We start from the raw sequence: 20,513 nt of genomic DNA on the forward strand, positions 1-20,513 counted from the left end.
TAATCCACCAAGCAGTAACAGAGTAACTCTTAATGTTCTCTAAAACCTTCTTATTGAGGTAATGTAGTTGGAAGAGATGGCTAAACTGATTTCATGCCCCTTATTGAAAAGGGCAACCTGTTTCACTACTTTGTTGCCCTGCTGCTTCATGATGTCTGTGCTCACCTGACCTGTGTTAAGCAAGCTCAGCTTAACAAACTGGCAGAATGCTAGTGGAACATGTAAGTGTGCATCAGGCGTGTGCATTGTGCACCTTGGGATTGGTTTGGGGACAGTAATCCATGAGTGGGTGTACCATACTGTGAAACCACAGTAAGGCGTTAAGATAGCTCTGCTGCTTTGTGAAACCTTTACCCTTAGCAGAAATTCTGTTTTGATCCAAGTCAGTCAATCTTGCTTCACTTACAGTGGATGTGTGGTGTCTCATTGGTAGCCTGTAACTAAGCTGATGTGAAGGTACTTAATATTTAGGTCTGCCTGCCTGACAGTGAGTACCCACAGACTGAAAGTAGTAAGCAGTGTGCTGACAAAAAGTAAAATGTCCTTGTGTATTTTTCTAGCAAACTCTGCTGTAACAGGGCAATTAACTTGCTCTCCTAAATGTAAAGAAGTACATCTCGCTTAGAATTTCACAGTACTCTTAGAGGTACTGAGTAGCCTACTTTTCCGTATATGTAACGTGAGCTTGGATTGGTAACTGCTTTTATCTCTGGGGTAATACAGTGCTGTGCCTAGTGCCACTTAATGCCTGCATTTCCCGCTGTAAAATATAAGCAGCTTTGAGGGAAGCTTTGCTTTATCTCTACACTTCTAGTGCTTCTGAGGCACTGGTTGTTACGGCAGGGGATCCTGCTACAAGAGTTTCATATGGGTTTTGTATTGTATCTCTGCTTTAATGCACTCGTTCCCCCTCACCCCCTGAATGCTTTACTGGATTCAAATAGGGTTGGAGTCATCCTATGTTTCTGTTGTAGTGACTTCAGCTGGAAGTTTTGGGTTGATAGCATATGTATTAAAAATGCCACTTTTGTTGAGTATCTGAAGAAGTGACATTTTGCTCTATGTGTACAGACAAACTGGAATTGCAGTGACTGGCCTGCTTCTGTTCAGTGAGTGGTGGCTGTGAAATAGAGTGTTGAATATAGAATTGTTTTTTTTGAAGGATTGCCTAAATTCTTGAGTCAGTTAGCCAGGTGTGTGGTAAATCCATGAATATTAGGTTAACCTTCATCTGCATGGAACTTAACTGCACAGCATTCTGTTCCCGAGTTGAATACAGTAGAAAGTTTAAAAGGCTGAATGATCAACCAGGTTAATCACAGCTTTTCGTATCACTTTTTGCTTTCTGCTAAATACCCAGTCAGAATCTGTACAGTTATCACTTCATCCTTGAGTACCACAACTCAACGTTGCTGGAATGTTTTGAGATTAAGGAACGAGACAAGAGTTTGGTTACTGTGCTGAAAAATATTGTGCATTTAAATATGTTTTATTTTTGTTTTATTGCCAGAAGAGGGAGCAGTAGTCTAACTTTCTCATCTTTTCAGAACTGTTTATGTCTGTTTGGGTAATAGTACATCTAAATCAAATACTATGGATTTATCTTTGATTTTGCTTTATTTATTTGTTTTAGAGGTGGGAGGGGGCTGAAATGTAAAGCAGTGCCTGATAAGGATTTTTAATACTCAATCCAAACCAGAAGGCTGAGAAGCTGTTAGAGGATATTTCAGCCTCATAGTAAGCGTACTTATAATCTGAGACTATTGTATTGCTTTGGGTTTTTGTGAGATTTACCTGGTTTTGCAGGGGCATGTGTAATCAGAATAAAGACTTCATAACCTAGAACAACTTACTATCACTTGCGTCAGTTGTCAACAGTGGAAGTAGTTCTAAGTTAAACACTTGAGAATGCCTTTCCAAAGCCATCAAGGTATTCTTTGTTGTAGGTATTCTTCAGTGTGTAGTTTGGGAGAAGGTGTCCTGGTAGTAACTTGGAGTTTGGTATTAATTGGCTCAAAACAATGAGATGTATCTGAACCTTTCTTTTACTGGTTGTTATGCCAGCGTAAGGTGACTAAAAGCCTGTGTGGGCTTATAGTAGTTCTTATGTGGAAGCTATTCTTCTACATAGTAGTTTCTGATAAAAAGTTACATATCATTGTAGAACTGCTGTGTATTTAAGGACTGATTTACTTACCATTCTTTACATGTTACACAGGTCTAAGAAAATCTACAAAGAAGCGCAGTGAATCACCACCTGCTGAGCTCCCCAGTTTGCGGCGGAGCACACGGCAAAAGACCACGGGCTCCTGTGCTAGCACTAGGTAAAACAAGATAATGAAACATGATTACTCCAGGGGGGTTGATATTAATGCCATTTGCATGTGTGAAAACTGTCTTGTTTGTCTCTTATTTTGCTATTGCAGAAGTAGCTGTAGCTTTTCAGGCCTGCTGAGTTACTCTGTACACCAGTGCATCAAGCACATCGAATTTGTCAGCATCAGACCTTCAATAAGTCTCTTGGCTCTGGGGATGAAGGGAAAGAAACGCTCAAAGCCAGTAGTACAAATTTTAAGTAGTCCATTCCTTAGGGGAGGTGTTGTTTAAAAAGACATAGAACACAGAGAGCACTAAGCTGCTGTCTGTTGTGAATAACAAAACAGATGACTATTTTGAAGAGTAAGACACTTGTGGTACCAGGCAGGAGTCCGTTTTAATAGTGTACCTTGTTAAGCTGACTCGTCTGCTGCTGTGTCTGAACAATACTACAGATATCAAAGTACTTATTTTCTTCTGCATCCGAAGGTATATTCAATCCTGAATAAATAATTTTAAACAACTGTTAGATTAAATGGGAGGGGAGAGTAAATGTGGCCTGTGATACAAAACATGTTTGTAGTTGCATGTATTCTGAACTTTAGCTTATGAAACCAAGCTTGATTTTTTTTCCTTACACCTAAACTGCTTTCAGTAGCTCCAGCATAACTTTTTCCATCTTCCATGCCATATAGAAAGGGTTCTGAAGTCTGATTCTGTTGTCAAGCGTGCATTCGAGTTTGACTTTGTACTCTGTAGGCAGATGTGTATGTACTGGGGATGACAGTATTGTTTAAAAAAGCAGATTTGAGTGCCCTCCACCTTATTTTGGCACTAAAAACCCAGCTGAAGACTAGAGTTCTCTTTGTGCTTTCAGTAGTAGTTCAGAATTCCCTTGAAAGATAGTTTTCCTGGCATTGAACTTCCTAAATGTGTCTCTTGTAGCTGTTGCTTTAGTTTTGCTCATTTTGACTCATCTGTTTTAGTATATTGCCTTGTTTTGAAGAGTATAATGGAATGACCTTGCTGTAATGTGTTAGTGTGTAAACAAATCACTGCCATGGTGTGGGGTGAGGAGGGTGAGGGAAGAGTTGAACAATTTTGTGAATATTGATTCTTGTGCAAATCTGTTAGTTTGTGCAGCTTTGTGGTAGTGATCTACATGAATGTTGTGTGGTTTTGAGTAGTCTCACGTTAATAAATCTCTTGGCTTAGTTCATAAGGTCTGAAACTTTTTTCAATCTTTAGTCGGCGAGGCTCTGGCCTGGGCAAAAGAGGAGCAGCTGAAGCTCGCCGACAGGAGAAGATGGCTGATCCTGACAACAACCAGGATGGAGTTAACTCTTCAGCTGCGCGTACAGATGAGGCACCCCAGGGGGCTGCAGGTGAGAAGATACTGCAACTGAAGCACTTTCAGTCTAGTTGCTGATATAAGCATCTTGGCATTTAAAAATAATTAAATGGATTAAGTTCTGAGGAGAAATTACTTAAGCTAGTAGGGCTGATAAGTAATTCTGGAACGTTTTTTGAGAGAGAGGGATCTCTCTTTTTGAATCCCATCTCTTGGTTATTTGGCGCATGTTTGCTGTGCTGCCAACCAGACTGGTCAGAATACAGAAGGCAGGCATTTACCTGTCAGAGCCCTTGTAGATTTATGAGTACTATAAAAGTTTCCTGTTGAAATGACAACGAAGTCTATATTGTAGAAACTTCTAACCAAGTTCAATATTCTTACTTGCACAGTGCTGTTAAATATTACTTAGTTTTATCATCTGGTCCTAATTAATAGTGAGTTCATAGGAGCTTCTAAGCTGTTATACTGGATTGTAGAAAATCTCAGATGTCCTATTGAAGCTGGCTACATCAGTACAAAAAGTCAAAATTAATGGATATGTAGTGTGGCATAACACTCAGTTAAGAAAAGCATAAATTTACTAAGGATATGGATAAATCTGTTTGAAAGATAATTTGCTGATCTAGCTGTATGGATTTTTTCATTGTACTGTGATATTGCTGCTTTTCAGCTTTTGGGATGTATTAGATTTGTGGGCTGGTCAATTTATCGTGACAGTTGTATGGAAGTATGATGGTGGCAATGTTAAAAGCAGAGCACTTTTCTGATGGTGGACAGTTTTCTTGGTGGTGGAGTCGATATGAATTTTGTAGCTTTAAAGGCACTTTAACTTGCATTAATCTTCATTTTGTTTCTTTAGCTTCTAGTTCTGTTGCTGGGGCTGTAGGTATGACAACATCTGGAGAAAGTGAGTCAGATGATTCTGAGATGGGAAGACTACAAGGTATAAATGCCATTACTAATTTACCATTCACTGTTTTGTTTGAAGCTTGTAGATAGGCATACCTACCCAAATTTTGTATTCTATTTAGCAGGAAGGCTGTAGCACGTTTTTCTGCCTAATGTTCTGAAGTATGGAGTTACAAGCTTCAATTCACTAAAGGTGCAAGAATTTGGAAGCAATGTTTGGAAGGAGTGCCGTTGTGTCCTTACTTATTAGTTGACTTACAATGCACTACTATCAATGGTTTTTCAGGAGGAAGTTGGGGGAGAGAATTGAGAACTCAGTCCTATTAAGTGTGTAGGCTTGAATATGAAAATAAGCCTTTGCAAGAATGTTTTTGGATGCTAGGCCAAGTTAGGCCTGCTCTTACTCTGGCTGCTTCTGGATAACGTTTTTTTGTGCTTGTCATTGATACCCATGTTGCTGGAAGCTTTGACCACACCAAATTTAAATATTCTTAAAATGCTTGCTTTCATGCTTGGACTAAAGGATTCAGGTCTCAGAAACCCAAGAGTACAGACAGACAGAATCTCAGTTTGTATGTCCTGCAACTGTTTTAATGATTTTGCCACTACATTGCAAAGAGTTTTGAGATCGTGATCTCCCTTGTGAAGGACAGGTTTCGATTAATCTGCATGTTTAGTGTGGAAAAGTGTTGTGTCACTGTCAGTTCACTTGCTTTATAGTCTTCAGTAAGCATAGGTATGCGTTAGGGATATTGACCTAAATTGGTTTTTACTGGTAATCATTTTCATTATTTTATTCATCAGCAGAAGCCATGCTTGCTACAGTGATAATCAGAATCACCCACTCTAATCTAGATTAAGAGAGACTACTGAAAAGTGTTCAAAACCAAAACCAACCCCCCTCAATATCTAGCAGAGTTCTTACCTCATCTTCTCATTTAACAAATAAAGCTGTGAACCTCTTTTTTCAGTGTCACTGTTTCAGATCATAGCACCACTTAGTTCCTGAAAATGCGAAGATAAGCTTAACCTATTTTATGTAGTTTGAGTTCAGATTAGAAATTACGGTTTCGTGTATCTGCTATTCTAGACTTAAAACAATTTAATAGACTAAATTTCTTCTTTGGAGTATGTAACTCTGGAAACTCAGTGGGTGAGTTCTTGAAGGGCCTTTATGCACTGATGCATACAAAAATTATTTATTTGTTCCCTAAAGGTTATTTTTGGTGCATTTTTTGAAATTGAGGTAGCTGCAGTCATCTAATCAACTTCATTGTAGTCTTAAATTATAGCATCATGGAATTTAAGCTTTTGAAAATATGTGTAGAAGCTTTGACAATGGCTGTTATCCTCTGTTTGCTTTTAGCTCTTTTAGAGGCTAGGGGTCTTCCTCCTCACCTGTTTGGCCCTCTTGGTCCTCGGATGTCGCAGCTCTTCCACAGGACAATTGGAAGTGGAGCTAGTAAGCAAAGTTTGTCTAATTTGACTTAATTCTTTCCACTTCCAGACTAGTAGAATTCAGCCACTAGTAAATTCTAATATTTGTATTAGCTTCATAGTTTAATACAGTATTTTACATGTTGGAGATTTGTATGTCATGATAGTGCTAGACCACAATATTAATTTGCTTGCTTTTCTGTAAGGAAGAGAAATTTGCTTTAGCTGTATTTATTTTCTTTTGGGTTGTGTTTTTCTTTGGTTTGTGTTATTTTTTTTTGGGGGGGCATCGTAATGTTCCCTTCATGGCGGGGAAGGGAGGGTTCTTGCCTTTTCACCCCTTCCGTATCCTTTTCTTTTGCATGATGGGCTGCTTAACAAAGACCTTTCCGACTGCCTTGGTTTTTTGCTAGCTTTAAACAAGTGCTTAAGCTAGCTTTACAGCTGCCTTTAGATGTCGGTTCCAAGTATGTTGTTTATAATTTCAGGAGTGTCTTAATGTTTCAGACAGAATTTCCTTCAGGTAGTGTTTCAGTGAGAACTTGGGTCCTTAGTCTTGTTCACCCATGTCTGCATTATGTAGCTGGATAAGATGCGTACTTTCTACTTGTAAGTCTGTTTGGCTTCCCAAGAGAGCCAAGGGCAGGCTGTTACACTGCCTGCAGAGAAGAAGATGAGGTCTCATGGGTAATCCATGTGCTCTGTTATCCAAGGGATGTGTTGAAAAGTCCTTTGCTTTATAAAGGTGGAGTGGTGGGGGATCTGGCACCTGCTGTAGGCTGGCAAGTTGGCTGTGGTGAAGCAGTGTGGTGGACTCCCTGTGCTCAACAGTCTGCACTGGAAAGACAGACAAGAGTGAGATTTTTGCCTCTTTTTCCTATCCCTGCCCTCTCCTTTTTATGACAGGGAAAGGAAGTGAAACTACAAATGCAGAGGAAAACAAACTATCTCTGATCTTCCACTCTGGCAGAAGTACAGCATAACAGTTCCCTTGAACACTTATGTCTTCTAATATCTTCTTTCCTAATATTTTTTCTGGATATCTAGGTTCTAAAGCCCAACAGCTTTTACAAGGTCTCCAAGCCACTGATGAAAGTCAGCAGCTGCAGGCTGTGATTGAGATGTGCCAGCTGTTGGTCATGGGAAATGAAGAAACTTTAGGAGGATTTCCAGTCAAGAGTGTTGTACCAGCTTTGGTAAAGATTAAATCTCATATTTATATTGTAAAATATAATACTTGAGTCAATATCTTGCTTTTAAAAAAAGTCTTAATTTATATTTTAATATTATGTTTTTAATTGTGTATATGTATGTGCATCTCTCTATATCTCATGATTTTGTTTTGGGAGTGCGTTTTGATAGTCCTGTTACTACTTCAGTAGCTCGAGAGTTAGGTAGTGGCTCTTCCCAGACTTCTACCAAAATTCACAGTTCTGGGTGAAAAGCCATGATACTGCTTTGTGCACCGTTATTTATGTTCATGTTTATTAAGTTTTTGCTAACAATACTTTTTTTTTTTTAAAACAGATAACACTGCTGCAGATGGAGCACAACTTTGACATTGTAAGTAGTTTAATGTTGAAGGCATGTTTTAAAGTAGAAGAATGTGTCATCTGAACTTAAACCCAAATATTGGTACATTTACAGATGAATCATGCATGCCGAGCCTTAACGTATATGATGGAAGCACTTCCTCGGTCATCTGCTGTAGTGGTAGATGCAATTCCAGTCTTCTTAGAGAAGGTAAAATGAAATAAAAACAGTGTTGTACTAATCTGAGTAGATTTTCTTTTGTTTTAACTTTAGGATATGCTGTTAAGTTTATAGCTTATTTTCATGGCTTACAAGGTGATACATGATTATGAGAAGCTTTTAAAAACAGGTTTGCTGTTAGTGCTTTTCAGTAGGTGTGCGTACAATCTGATTCACTGAGGACTTTGTCTGACTGGTTCTGCAAAGATACTGTATAACAATACAAGCTGATAACTCTTGGGGTAGCTATATTGCTGATCTAGCCTTAAGTTGGCTGCCTTGATGACAGCTGCCAGTGCAGCCATATCAGTATCTGTGTCTCGGTACAGGCTGAATGTCCAAGCGTTAATGAAGACTGGTATTTTTACAGACTGGTTTAGAAATTAATCTACAAGGTTTCTTGTTTTCTTGTAGCTGCAAGTCATTCAGTGCATTGATGTGGCTGAGCAGGCGCTTACAGCCTTGGAGATGTTATCACGCAGGCATAGTAAAGCCATTCTACAGGCGGTAAGTAAAAAGGAAAGCAGTTTTACCTTCACCAGTTCTGCATCTTGGTGATCTTCTGTGAAGATGAAACAAGAAAACAAATTTCTGTGACTTCAGCAATACTGAGAGTAAAAATGTTTACCTTTTTACAGGGTGGGTTGGCAGACTGTTTGCTGTACCTGGAGTTCTTCAGTATAAATGCACAGAGGAATGCCCTAGCCATTGCTGCCAACTGCTGCCAGAGTATAACACCTGATGAGTTTCACTTTGTGGCAGACTCTTTGCCACTGCTTACACAAAGGTTAACACATCAGGTAAGAAGCTATTATAAAATGGAAAGTTTTAATTTTGACATGAAAGTAGTGTCCAGAAGCAACTTGATATCTAGTTCTTAACTGTGTCCTATTTGCCTTGGCAGTGTGATAATTACCTTGAAGTTTCTATACCATCAATTTGCAATATGCACATTAGAATATGGACCTTTAGGTTTTTGTGACTCCTCTATTAGTTTTGTAAAATGATATTAATAAGGCAATTAACTTTGAGAGTGGATAATGGTGGGTTTGCGTCCTTACTTGTTACCCATCAATAAAAGGAAATTAGGGAGTATTACTGTTCTTTTTTCTTTAGCAAATGAATTGCAAGATTCCCTACACTTGAAACTGAAGGTTTTCTGGGTTTGAATTTTTGTGGGGTTTCTTATTTGACTCTTTGGGAGGGCTTGCAGCTTTTTAAAAAGCAGGTTCCTACTCTTGCATCATAGCTTGAAGTGATGAGCCCTAAATCATAGGTCTTCTAAGATTTACCTCTCTTGCAATGCTGCTGTGCTCGTGAAGGAGCACTCTGACTATTGCACCAAAGGAGATTTGGACATTGTGCTTGGTGGTCAGATCCCTGTTAAAAAGGTGAAAATAGAGAAATTATTTTATTCCCTAAGAAATGCTGTGAAGTGGAAACTTGCAGGTAATGTTTTTCTGTATTCTTAAGCTGTTCTTAATTTTGTCAGCATCATCTTGGTGAGAGACTACTTGAATCTTTGGCACAGCTTCACAGAAGTCAAACATCAGTTTTAGATGGTGCTTTGTAAACAGGAGCATCATTCTCAGCTGTACTGGGGACAAGTACTGATTCCAGCTCTATAAAGAGCAGCTGCAGCCCATAAAAATAAGATGTCAAGAAACTTCAAAGTGGAATATTTCTGGAAAAAAAATAATCTTGACTTAGCTCTGAATAGAATAGTTGAGGTTAGAAAGGACCTTGGTTACGTAGCCCTAACCCCGTGTTTAAGCAAGATCAGCTCAAGCAGATTGTCTGGGAGGATGTTGAGCTGTTTGGACAAACAAACATGTCCACACAGACTAACTCCAGTGGTGGAGACATTGCCTCTTGCAGTGTTTAGCCACCCTTACAGTAAAAGTCTTGTTCAGATGAACTTTTTTGAGTGTCTAGTTTTAGCGCAGTGTTTACTATCTTGGTGTCTTTGGGTTTACTGTCTTGGCTGCAGGGCATGGTATAAAAATCGGGCTTCATGTGGTTTGTAGAACAGTAGCCTTCAGTCCTGCTTGTTATCTATATTTCCTGATGCTTTGGCTTTGTAGTTCTCCTCCCTTTTGTTTCCTTCTTGTAGGTCGAAAAAGGATATTATTTATTAACATACCTTAATTCATCTCTAAAGGTATTTGTGTTGCAAGTGTGAGGTGTTTCCCAGGAAATATGCCGTATCAGGAGGTCAGTTTAGACTCTTTCAATGAACTTAAAAATTCAGAGCTTTAATATTCTGATAAACGTGATTCGACTGGCCTTTTTGGAGAGATTTTAGGAGTGCCTCAAAATGACAGGATAACACAATGCAAGTTAAAATTATTTTGACTGGAACAAATTTTTGAACTTTTTTATAATAGGACAAAAAGTCTGTTGAAAGCACTTGTCTCTGTTTTGCACGGCTAGTGGACAACTTCCAGCATGAGGAGGTAAGGGGGTGGATTTTGGGATGTGGATTTGTGTGTCCTCCTTCCCTCCCTCAGTTTCTCCAAAGGACATGCCTTTCAAAACCACACTAATGTTTTTAATCTTGCTGTTCCCTCCTAAAGAACTTGCTCCAGCAGGTTGCTTCCAAGGACTTGTTAACAAATATCCAGCAGCTCTTGGTAGTGACGCCTCCTATCCTGAGCTCAGGAATGTTCATCATGGTGGTGCGCATGTTTTCCTTAATGTGCTCCAATTGTCCTACACTTGCAGTCCAACTTATGAAGCAAAGTGAGTTCTTCATCTTTCATGTTTTGGGGGACCTATTTAAGTTAATGCCTGCTGTCAATATGAAACGCTGTGCACTTGATCATACAAATATTGTGTGCTCTTATTTTTCTCTTACTGTGCTTCCTCTGGGATACAAAGTTTAGTTAATCTTTGTTGAAAGCTTTTTTTTCCCTGAAAGATGTTGCTTAACTTTCCTGTCTCTAGCTGTTATCACTGGAATGCTCACCTAATTTGCAGTCTGCATTAGCTGCACGCTACTCACATTTCAACACAAGTTGAATAATTGTTGTCGTAGTCTTTACCAGGTGAGGGAAACATTTGATTTGAGGGATTTAATGGCTTTTTCTGAGGGAAGCAATTAAGAATAAGTACTGTGTAGCTGTTTTAGTTCCTACTGGTTTTATTTTTTTCGTCTTGTAAATTTTGACTTGTCACTTCAACTGCCCACATTCTGTGCCGTGTATATCGAGTGATATTTCCCCCCTAGAAATCTCTTTAAGAGAAAAAACAGACAACCCCAAAACCCCAGACCTGAAACCAAACATGTTTCTTGCAATGTTCTGAGATTACTTTTGTCTTAGTGACTACTGTTTGCTTAGGGCAGTGATGGTCTCTCCTGCAGTGTCTAATACAAAGTGGAATCCATGTTCTGGTAGAGACAATCTGATAAGTAATAATTTTTATAGATATTGCAGAAACGCTTCACTTCCTCCTTTGCGGAGCCTCAAATGGGAGTTGTCAAGAACAAATTGACCTTGTTCCGCGAAGTCCTCAAGAACTTTATGAGCTTACTTCTCTTATCTGGTAAGTTATGCAGTCTTAGGTTTTGGGTCTGGTTGGTATGTTGAAATCTGGAACTTCTCTAAAATGAAGGCAAAGACTTTTCAGCTTAGATGGACTTTACTGTATCTTTCCAGTAAAATACTGTTTTCACATCCTTTACAGTGAACTGATGCCTTGCCTGCCAAAAGAGGGAATCTTTGCTGTTGATACTATGCTGAAGAAAGGAAACGCGCAAAATACAGATGGTGCAATATGGCAGTGGCGAGATGACAGGGGTCTCTGGCATCCCTATAACAGGATTGATAGTAGAATAATAGAGGTAGTAATTCCATGTGTTTGCGTGGTGGTGTTTTTTCAATGCGTGCAGCTGTATAGGGAATTCAGTGCTTTCTTTATGGCTTTGAAAATATCAGCCTTGTTATTTCTGAGTAAGCAACACAGGGGTTTCCTCAAACCTCCTGCTGCAATATTGTGCTATTTTGATATTCAGTAATGGCTGAACTACTGAATTCCTGTTCTTATTGTATTTCTGTCATTTTCTTTTTCTACTGTGGTGTCCCTCTCATCGCCTTTCGTATAACTTCCTATTTGTTAGGGATTTCTTAACTTTAAAATTTTCTTTGCTTTTAGGCAGCTCATCAGGTTGGTGAGGATGAGATCAGCCTGTCTACGCTTGGGCGTGTCTATACTATTGACTTTAACTCTATGCAGCAAATAAATGAGGATACTGGAACAGCACGTGCCATTCAGCGAAAACCAAACCCTTTAGCCAATACAAACACTAGTAAGTACAGCTCGGGGTGCCTGGTTTATTGTGGTGGCAAACTTCTGCTGGATTATACAGCACCCTGTGACTTTGTTGATAGGTTTCTGTGGCTTTTGTGGAATGTCAAAATTCTAATTTACATGAATGAAGACAGCTTTATGACAAATCTCAAACTGTTGAAAAATACTTTTTAACATACAAACTTTTTCTGGGAATAAAAAAACACATTAAATTTTGTGGGAGCTGGGGGTTGTTTCTGGCTTGGGATTTTCTGAAACAGTTTTGCTTATGCAGCCCTTTTTATTTAATGAAGGCTATGTGAGGAGTTCTTAACCATCATACAGAAATGTGTAAGAAAACTGAATTAAAAAGGTTTGACTGCTTGAAAGAGGATTTGTACCTATGTTCTTGACATCAGTTTGACTTCTGGTTCTTAAATTATGTTTTCAAATCAAGAGCTAAACTAATTTAGCTTTAAAAATGAAAGTAATGATCGGAGCAGAGATGCAAAAAACTGTGCAGTGATTTCTTTACTATTTCTCACAGGTGGACATTCAGAATTGAAGAAGGATGATGCTCGAGCACAACTAATGAAAGAGGACCCAGAACTGGCAAAATCCTTTATCAAAACGCTGTTTGGTGTTCTTTATGAAGTATATAGTTCTTCAGCTGGACCTGCTGTTAGACACAAGTGCCTTAGAGCAATTCTTAGGATAATTTATTTTGCTGATGCTGAACTTCTGAAGGATGTGTTGAAAAACCATGCTGTTTCAAGGTGTGTTTAACCATTGTGAATGGAACGAATTTTGAGCATATAGCTCAAACCTCTGGTTACTTTTTTTGAATTAACTTTTCTAGGGGAGAATTGTATTTTTAAGTTGTCATGTATTTGTTTTATAAATGCTGAGGCTGCTAGCTCTTCAGGAATTACTTGCACCTTAGATGCAAAGTCTAGGTGTTCTTATTAGTTACTTGGATTACCTATATAATTCTGTATACTGGTAATGTCTAATATTACCATTTACTGTTTTTTGGTTTGTAAAACTTTCTCTGAGGACAAAGATGACTTTGGAGGTAATAAAATGTGACCAGTAACAGACTTGCATGGCATTCAACTAATACGTTGTATTCATGAAAGCTCTCCTATGCGATATGCCATAAAGTTAGGATGCAGTTAGCAAATTGGCTGATCAATTTTTCAATGACAGTACAATGGTCCACAACACAATGTCCTTTAAAGGAGAGCTCCATTTTCCTTCATGCTACATGTAAAAACTTGAGAGAAGTGATTTAAGTGGAGAGAGGGCTTTTTCAGTCCTTGTATTTATAGCTTTTGTTAAAGCACAATGAAATTTGTTTGCTTTTTGTGTCCAGTACTACATATTCAAGATGAACTCACTTGATTTTATTAGATTTTGTTGAATTAATAGAAGATGAAAAGACAGATCTAATTCTAATAAACTCTGTTGTAGTCATATTGCCTCCATGCTGTCAAGTCAAGACCTGAAGATAGTTGTTGGAGCCCTGCAGATGGCAGAGATTTTGATGCAAAAATTACCTGACATTTTTAGTGTTTACTTCAGAAGAGAAGGTAAATGTTGCTTTCCTTTTTTTTTCCCCTCTTCACTTGCTTGCTTAGTATTATAGAAGTATGTCTAAGTGGAGAATCCACATTCTTTAACCCTTATTCCCTGCCCCCAAAGCTGTAAAGTTAATGTTCTTGAATAATAAAGGCAAATCCGTTCAAGCTGTTGCTATCTGACTGAGGAGGAGCTGACCAAGACTTCAGAGGAGACAAGCTTGTCTTCTCTGCGTCGGGTACAAGTCTGGCCAGGCTTATTGGATGCTAATGAACTTTTATTTAGGCTGAAGATGGCTTGTTGCAATTACATAAGTAGTCTTACTGGACAAAGCTGATGCCTCTTTGGCAGGAACTCTTTGTTACGATCTAGTGGGGATTTTTTGGTTTCCTTAGCTACTATTCATGCTGCTGTCATTTTTTTTTTTTTATAGCTGTGTAGGTTAAGCTTTTAAAGAAAGGGTTTAAGTGCTTTTAAAACGTATTGATGGATAGAGTGAGCTAATGGCTGCCATAGTCAAAACAGAGCTTCTAGTAACAAACTTCTCCCCTGGAAAATCCCACAACCAAACCAACCCACCAGACATTATTTCTTCTTTTTTCAAAGGGGTGATGCATCAAGTGAAAAACTTAGCAGAGTCTGAGGCTTTGCTAACAAGCCCACCGAAAGTATGCACTAATGGATCAGGAACGCTGGGTACCACTACAACAATAGGTACTGGAACAGCCACTGCTGCCAGTAATGCAGCTGCTGATTTGGGCTCTCCCAGCTTACAACACAGCAGGGAGGATTCATTGGATCTGAGCCCACAGGGGTAAGTGCATTATTTGTCGTGAACAGTCTGTGGGGTTTTTGTTTGTGGCTTACTTGTTTGTTTTTGAAGAAGTCTTGACTGATGTGGCCTGCTACAGTGTTTCCTGCATTTTGCTGTGTCTTTTCTTTAAGGAAATAACATGGAGTTGTGCTGAAGCTGTTGATGGGTAGTTTTGATTCATTTTATATGGAAAAAAAAACCTAAAAAGACTAATGATGTGATAGTGAACAATGTAATGATCTGAAACTATCCATGCTGTTTGGGGAGAGGCTGATGCGTGCCTAGAGCAACAGCTCTAGTCTTAACTCTTGAGGACAGAGTGATTCTGTCAGAGAAATGATAGCTATGGTCAATAGTTCCTTTCTGCTGGAGATCAGAGGAAAAAAAAAGTCATCCTAAAGTTATTTGGTTGAAATGCAAACAATTCTCATGTAGGAATAAATGATTTTAGTGTTACACAGTTAACCTTTACTTTGAAGATGAAATGTTTGTCTTAATGTATAGGCATAATAAGGAAACTCAGCTTGAATTAGAATTGAAATATGTGAACTTTTGAAGTGTAGAGCTTGGGGAGCAGTAACTCCATAAATTGTTGAAAAAGCGATTTGGGAGCTGTAATGGGAGAAGCAGGTAATGCTCCCAGTGATTTTTGGTGTCTGTTCAGTAGAGATTTGTGGTTTTATTTCTTTCTCTTTAAGTATATTCAAGTAAATAATATTCAGATGGTTACCCAAAACCTCATGAAAATTGAGGAAACTATTCAGTGGCACTTGTGGCTGTATTTGGCTGTTTGTGGTAGAAAGGTGGCAGTAGGAAAAAGATCTTTCTGGATGGATTAATTATTTTGTGCTTCCAGTTAAAATAGAATTGAGGTGTCTTCTCCTAGGGCTCATTCTTCCCTTGTGCCTTCCTCATTATGGGATGGAACCTTTTTCTAATCTTGAGGAAATAGCTGTGAACTGAGGGGTGTGGGTGTGTATGAATATGGTGGATGGAAACATGTCACTTTTTAAATTTGGACAGGCGACTGAGTGATGTTCTAAAGAGAAAAAGACTGCCAAAACGAGGGCCAAGGAGACCAAAATACTCTCCTCCAAGAGATGATGACAAAGTAGACAATCAAGGTAAATAATTCTTAAAATGTGATACTCAATCTCCTTTTAAACATAACAGTAATCTCATAGGCTGTCAGAAGTACTGGCTGTAATAAACCTGTTAGTTCTCTTACTTTTATCTTTGCTTTCCCTTTGCTTTCAGCTAAAAGCCCTACAACTACTCAATCTCCTAAATCTTCCTTCTTGGCAAGTTTAAATCCTAAAACATGGGGAAGATTAAGCACGCAGTCCAACAGTAATAATATTGAACCAGCACGAACTGCAGGAGTAAGTGGTCTTGCGAGGGCTGCTTCCAAGGATACCATTTCCAATAACAGGTACACACAAAATCAGAGTACTTCTAATAGGATATTGATTTTGGGGTGCAGCTACTTCCTTATGATAATCCTGCAGGTGATTAAGTAAACACCTGTTGAAGTTCCAGCTTAACCACTGTTAAAATAATTCTGAAAGGTGAACCAAGAAATTAAGATAGAGAAGATAACCTTGTAACAGCTTAAATTGGCGTGCTGGGAAAAAATGGGAGAAGTGGGGAAAAAATGGTGCAAGTAGTAATCTGTAGAGACTAGACCTTTATTGTACTGGAGTAAGAGGAAATGTTTTTTTGGCTGTGACTGCTATTAAGCTTATGGAAAACAATGCATACTTGGGCTGTGTTTAGTTGTAATATCAGAGTATGCAAATGATAAGTGTGGCCAAATGCTTTTGGTGTGCTTTTTTACAGAGAAAAAATTAAGGGCTGGATCAAGGAGCAAGCCCATAAATTTGTAGAACGTTATTTTAGTTCTGAAAACATGGATGGAAGCAATCCTGCACTAAATGTATTACAGAGACTTTGCACTGCAACTGAACAACTCAACCTCCAGGTTAGAAATGGCAAATTGCTTGGAGTGGGGATGGGAATAGAAGCAGCAGAAGTATTTAGGAGGAAGCTACAAGGAAGCTGACCATTTTAGACAGTATGGCCAGTATTTTAAGCATAGTTTTTGTTATTTTAAGTGATGATACAGTGTTTCTTAACTTGCAATGGTTTGCTAGGGACTTTTTTTAGGTTCAATATATAAGCTCTGTCACTTAGGATGAATGACCAGTTATAACAGGGGTATTCTTGATTCCTGGCAATGTATCACTTGCATCAAGTTTTTTGTTTTTTTTTTTTTCTTTTTCCAAAATGTTGTGGTTATTAAGGGTTGACTTTATAACTGAAGAAAAACACAGTTTTATTAAAAGAACTTTAGGGTGGGAGGAGGACAAGAGGCAAGTAGCATATTGTTGAAAGGGTAAAAGAAATACAGATTGGGCCAGATCTGCTAGCATCTCAAGAACTTCAACTTTGCTTCTTGGACTGTTGGGATCCTTAAAAGATGGTCTAAACCTCTAGCTTCTAAAGTAGCTAAACAGTTGAGTTATGTTTTGTGCTTTGAACTAAGTAATCATTACAATATGAAGCTCTCCCTCCTTTCTCTAGCAGAGACATCATAAAATGCATACTAATTTGAGTTTTACATGGTTTTTTTCCTTTAAACTCCCATTTGGAGCTCGTCTTTGTTGTGTGAAACAAAAGTAGGACCTTACATTTCTCTTAAAACAGGGAAAAGTAGATATTTTCTATTCAAGAGAAGGCATTATATCTAAGTTGCTTGTCTTCACATTATTTGCCCTTATACGGAGTCACCATAGATTTAAATTTTCCCTTTTTTTCCTGTCTTTAGAACAGTAGGAAGAAAAATAATATTCTTTAAGCCCCTAATAACTGCTAAGTAAAATACAATCTTAATATTTTTTAGGTGGATGGTGGAACAGAGTGCCTTGTAGAAATCCGTAGCATTGTCTCGGAGTCTGACGTCTCCTCATTTGAAATCCAGCATAGTGGGTTTGTTAAACAACTGCTGCTTTATTTGACATCTAAAAGTGAGAAAGATGCTGTAAGCAGGGATATCAGATTGAAAAGATTTCTTCATGTATTTTTTTCTTCTCCAGTAAGTTTTCTTGCTTATTTTTTTGTCTTAGTTGTTTTTCTCTCAAATAGTACTTACCTGACCATCTGAGTGGTTCAGCAATGACCTTAACTTAAAGGTGGAGGATGGAAGGACTCTTTTGTTTATGCCTAAGCTGTATAACAGTACAACCTCCATGTGATTCTGTCTTCATGGGTCATAAACTTTTTATGATACCTTGTAGTGATAGAGAATTCCACACAGCAGTGGAAAAAATATTGGAAAATGGCCAGTTGTCTGGGTCTTGAACAACTTAAGTTGTTCTGGACTTCTAAGAAGTTGATACGGAAAGAGTTTAGACAGAAATCTATCCCCTTGTTCTCTTATATCCTTATAGTCTAATAGTCCTGCAAGAAATCAGATTACCCTGATTTTAAAGGAAAAAAAATGGAAGAGAGGAAGCACGTAACTAGAGCTTCCATGAAGCTTATTGCTCGTGGTTATTGGTGAATGCTTAAAATCTCTAAGACTGTTCCAACGTTATCAGGAGAGAAAAATGTGCTCTTTAAAATAGGTCTTCCACAAACTTGTGTCCTGATACTGTTGCTAATTCAAGTGAGAATAGTGATTTTTAATGTCTTTTTTTTTTTAAACAACTTTTAGTATAAGTTGTTTAAGATGGATGAAATCAAGCACATAACTAAAAGACTGAAATATATTTCAGCTTCCTGGAGAAGAACCCCTTGGAAGATTAGAGCCATTAGAAAATGCACCTTTGTTGGCATTAGTCCATAAAATGAACAATTGCCTCAGTCAGATGGAACAATTTCCTGTCAAAGTGCATGACTTCCCTAGTGGAAATGGAACAGGGAGCAGGTAAGGATTAATGCTCAGGTAACAGTTTTGTTGGATGCTTTTGATTTCCTAAACTTATTTCATTGCTAGAAGTTCCGAGAGGTTAATGGAAACTTCTGACACTATTAAAGACAAAAAAAATTACACAACTGGCATTTTGTGTTTAGTTGAAGATTGAATACTTAACCAAATGTTTGCTTACCATCTTGAAGCTTCTGTCACTCAAATTGGAGGTGGATATGTAATTTTAAGTGCAATCTCTATATTTAAGCTTTAAAAATTCACATCTTGCATGTCCCCATGTAACAAACCCAGGGAAGAAATTATCTGTTTATTGCTGAGATTCAGATAATGAAGTAATTAAACTGCTCGGACTTTGTGTTGTAGGGCTAAACCTTGTTACTCAGACAGGTTCAGTTCTCTAGGATGATAATGAATTGAGTGATAACTGCTGGCTGTCAACATACCTCAGCTGTAGGCCTGTCCTGTGTCTTAAGGTAGATTAAATTTGGAATCTTAATTAGTAGCTTATTTTTTGGGAAATAGGCTGAGAAATAACTCTCTGAACATGTGAATTTGTAAATGCATATATAAGCCTATTTTAATGTGTTTTTTAATGGAGTTATGGATATTAGATTCTTCTTGTAGCAACTTTTTTCACAAATTATTTTGAGTTTTTCTCTCAACAGAGGATCCCAAGCTTTAAAGTTCTTCAATACACATCAATTAAAATGCCAGCTGCAAAGACATCCAGACTGTGCTAATGTGAAACAGTGGAAAGGGGGACCTGTGAAGATTGATCCTCTGGCTTTGGTACAAGCCATTGAAAGATACCTTGTAGTTAGAGGTATATACATTTGTGTATATTATACAGTCATATGTGCTTTGCTTCTTGGGATAGTCCCTACTGTCAATATGGAGTCTGTGGAAACCCCCAAGGATTATACTGAAGAGAAGGTACCAATATCTTGCTCGGAGAAGAGGGGGCTAAGGCAGCAGTGAATCTTCCCATCTCTGGGACAAACTTTTTCTCATTGTAAACGGTTCAGTCTGAATGCTCACAGAAGTATCATCTAATTGACTGTCAGATTGGCAGCAACTCAGTGGTTTTGATGCCAGATGTTGATACTGAAATTTTGTTATAACATGTCTGTAGCTTACTTTTTTGCCTGATGTATTTTGGAACCATTTTTAACAGTGGAGTTTAGTATAAAGTCAGCACAAAAGTATTGCTGCATTTCATGTAAAAACGAATCAGAATGTCTTTCTTCTCTCTTGCCTCAGGCTATGGAAGAGTTAGAGAAGATGATGAGGATAGTGATGATGATGGGTCAGATGAAGAAATAGATGAATCTTTGGTAAGCTTTTGTTCTGAGGGAAAGGGAGAGGAATAGTGTGGGGAGAGGCTGGAAGAAAAGCTAGTAAGTTTCTTAACTTGTGTGGGTTTTTTGTTTTGTTCAGGCTGCTCAATTCTTAAATTCAGGGAATGTGAGACATAGATTGCAATTTTACATTGGAGATCACTTGCTGCCGTACAACATGACTGTGTATCAAGCAGTTAGGCAGTACAGTTTGCAAGCTGAGGAAGAGAGGGAGTCTACAGATGATGAAAGCAACCCATTGGGAAGAGCTGGGATTTGGACTAAAACGCATACCATTTGGTAAGTTGGGTAGAGAAATTGTAGGACAACTCCAGTCTCCTACATGAATATACATAAAGAAAACTGGAATATAGCAGTCTTGGGGTGTTTTTTTCCCCCTCAAATTGCAAAGCTTTAAATTTCCTGCTGTGCTCGAGGTACTTCAGTCTTGGTATGAATTCATTGTTGGCTACTGACATTCTTTGTAGCTCATGAGCAAAGTTGAACAAGAAATAGTGGGTCCTAAATGGCACCTCCTAGATGGGCAGAAATAATTTTTAGTGTTAGGTAACCACAAACAATTGCGAATGTGTCTGCAGTATACCAGTAATGGTCATCTTCATACTCATTTTCATAGTTGATTGCTGGTCAGGTATATGTATCCTGTGGCCACCTCTGCAAGGAGCAGTATCGACCTGGCTGTGCCACACGCTTTAACATTCAGTAGTGTCTGTCTTTCTAATGTTTAAAGTTTTATTCAAAACAAAACAAAAACCCACCTTGATTTTTTTT

At 38.3% G+C, this 20,513-nt stretch overlaps 1 protein-coding gene across 6 annotated transcripts in view; it reads left to right on the forward strand.

Annotated features, from left to right (window-relative positions):
* The window catches only part of TRIP12 (thyroid hormone receptor interactor 12), a 73,344-nt gene that overhangs the window by 37,898 nt on the left and 14,933 nt on the right, over positions 1-20,513 (forward strand). For 3 of the 6 annotated variants that reach the window (XM_069864905.1, XM_069864909.1, XM_069864906.1), the window contains 25 exons: positions 2,219-2,324; positions 3,565-3,701; positions 4,530-4,613; positions 5,946-6,041; positions 7,064-7,212; positions 7,544-7,579; positions 7,664-7,759; positions 8,183-8,275; positions 8,407-8,568; positions 10,156-10,224; positions 10,345-10,510; positions 11,197-11,314; positions 11,456-11,612; positions 11,924-12,077; positions 12,606-12,834; positions 13,532-13,650; positions 14,246-14,453; positions 15,477-15,577; positions 15,711-15,885; positions 16,293-16,434; positions 17,356-17,547; positions 18,230-18,381; positions 19,035-19,207; positions 19,645-19,718; positions 19,822-20,021. In XM_069864905.1, the coding sequence (XP_069721006.1) occupies positions 2,219-2,324; positions 3,565-3,701; positions 4,530-4,613; positions 5,946-6,041; positions 7,064-7,212; positions 7,544-7,579; positions 7,664-7,759; positions 8,183-8,275; positions 8,407-8,568; positions 10,156-10,224; positions 10,345-10,510; positions 11,197-11,314; positions 11,456-11,612; positions 11,924-12,077; positions 12,606-12,834; positions 13,532-13,650; positions 14,246-14,453; positions 15,477-15,577; positions 15,711-15,885; positions 16,293-16,434; positions 17,356-17,547; positions 18,230-18,381; positions 19,035-19,207; positions 19,645-19,718; positions 19,822-20,021 (3,388 nt within the window). The remainder of the gene's footprint in view (positions 1-2,218; positions 2,325-3,564; positions 3,702-4,529; positions 4,614-5,945; positions 6,042-7,063; positions 7,213-7,543; positions 7,580-7,663; positions 7,760-8,182; positions 8,276-8,406; positions 8,569-10,155; positions 10,225-10,344; positions 10,511-11,196; positions 11,315-11,455; positions 11,613-11,923; positions 12,078-12,605; positions 12,835-13,531; positions 13,651-14,245; positions 14,454-15,476; positions 15,578-15,710; positions 15,886-16,292; positions 16,435-17,355; positions 17,548-18,229; positions 18,382-19,034; positions 19,208-19,644; positions 19,719-19,821; positions 20,022-20,513) is intronic. The other 3 variants (XM_069864907.1, XM_069864910.1, XM_069864908.1) reach the window with 2 other exon arrangements.

The sequence above is a fragment of the Phaenicophaeus curvirostris genome, chromosome 10 (assembly GCF_032191515.1).
Source record: "Phaenicophaeus curvirostris isolate KB17595 chromosome 10, BPBGC_Pcur_1.0, whole genome shotgun sequence".
NCBI lineage: Eukaryota > Metazoa > Chordata > Aves > Cuculiformes > Cuculidae > Phaenicophaeus > Phaenicophaeus curvirostris.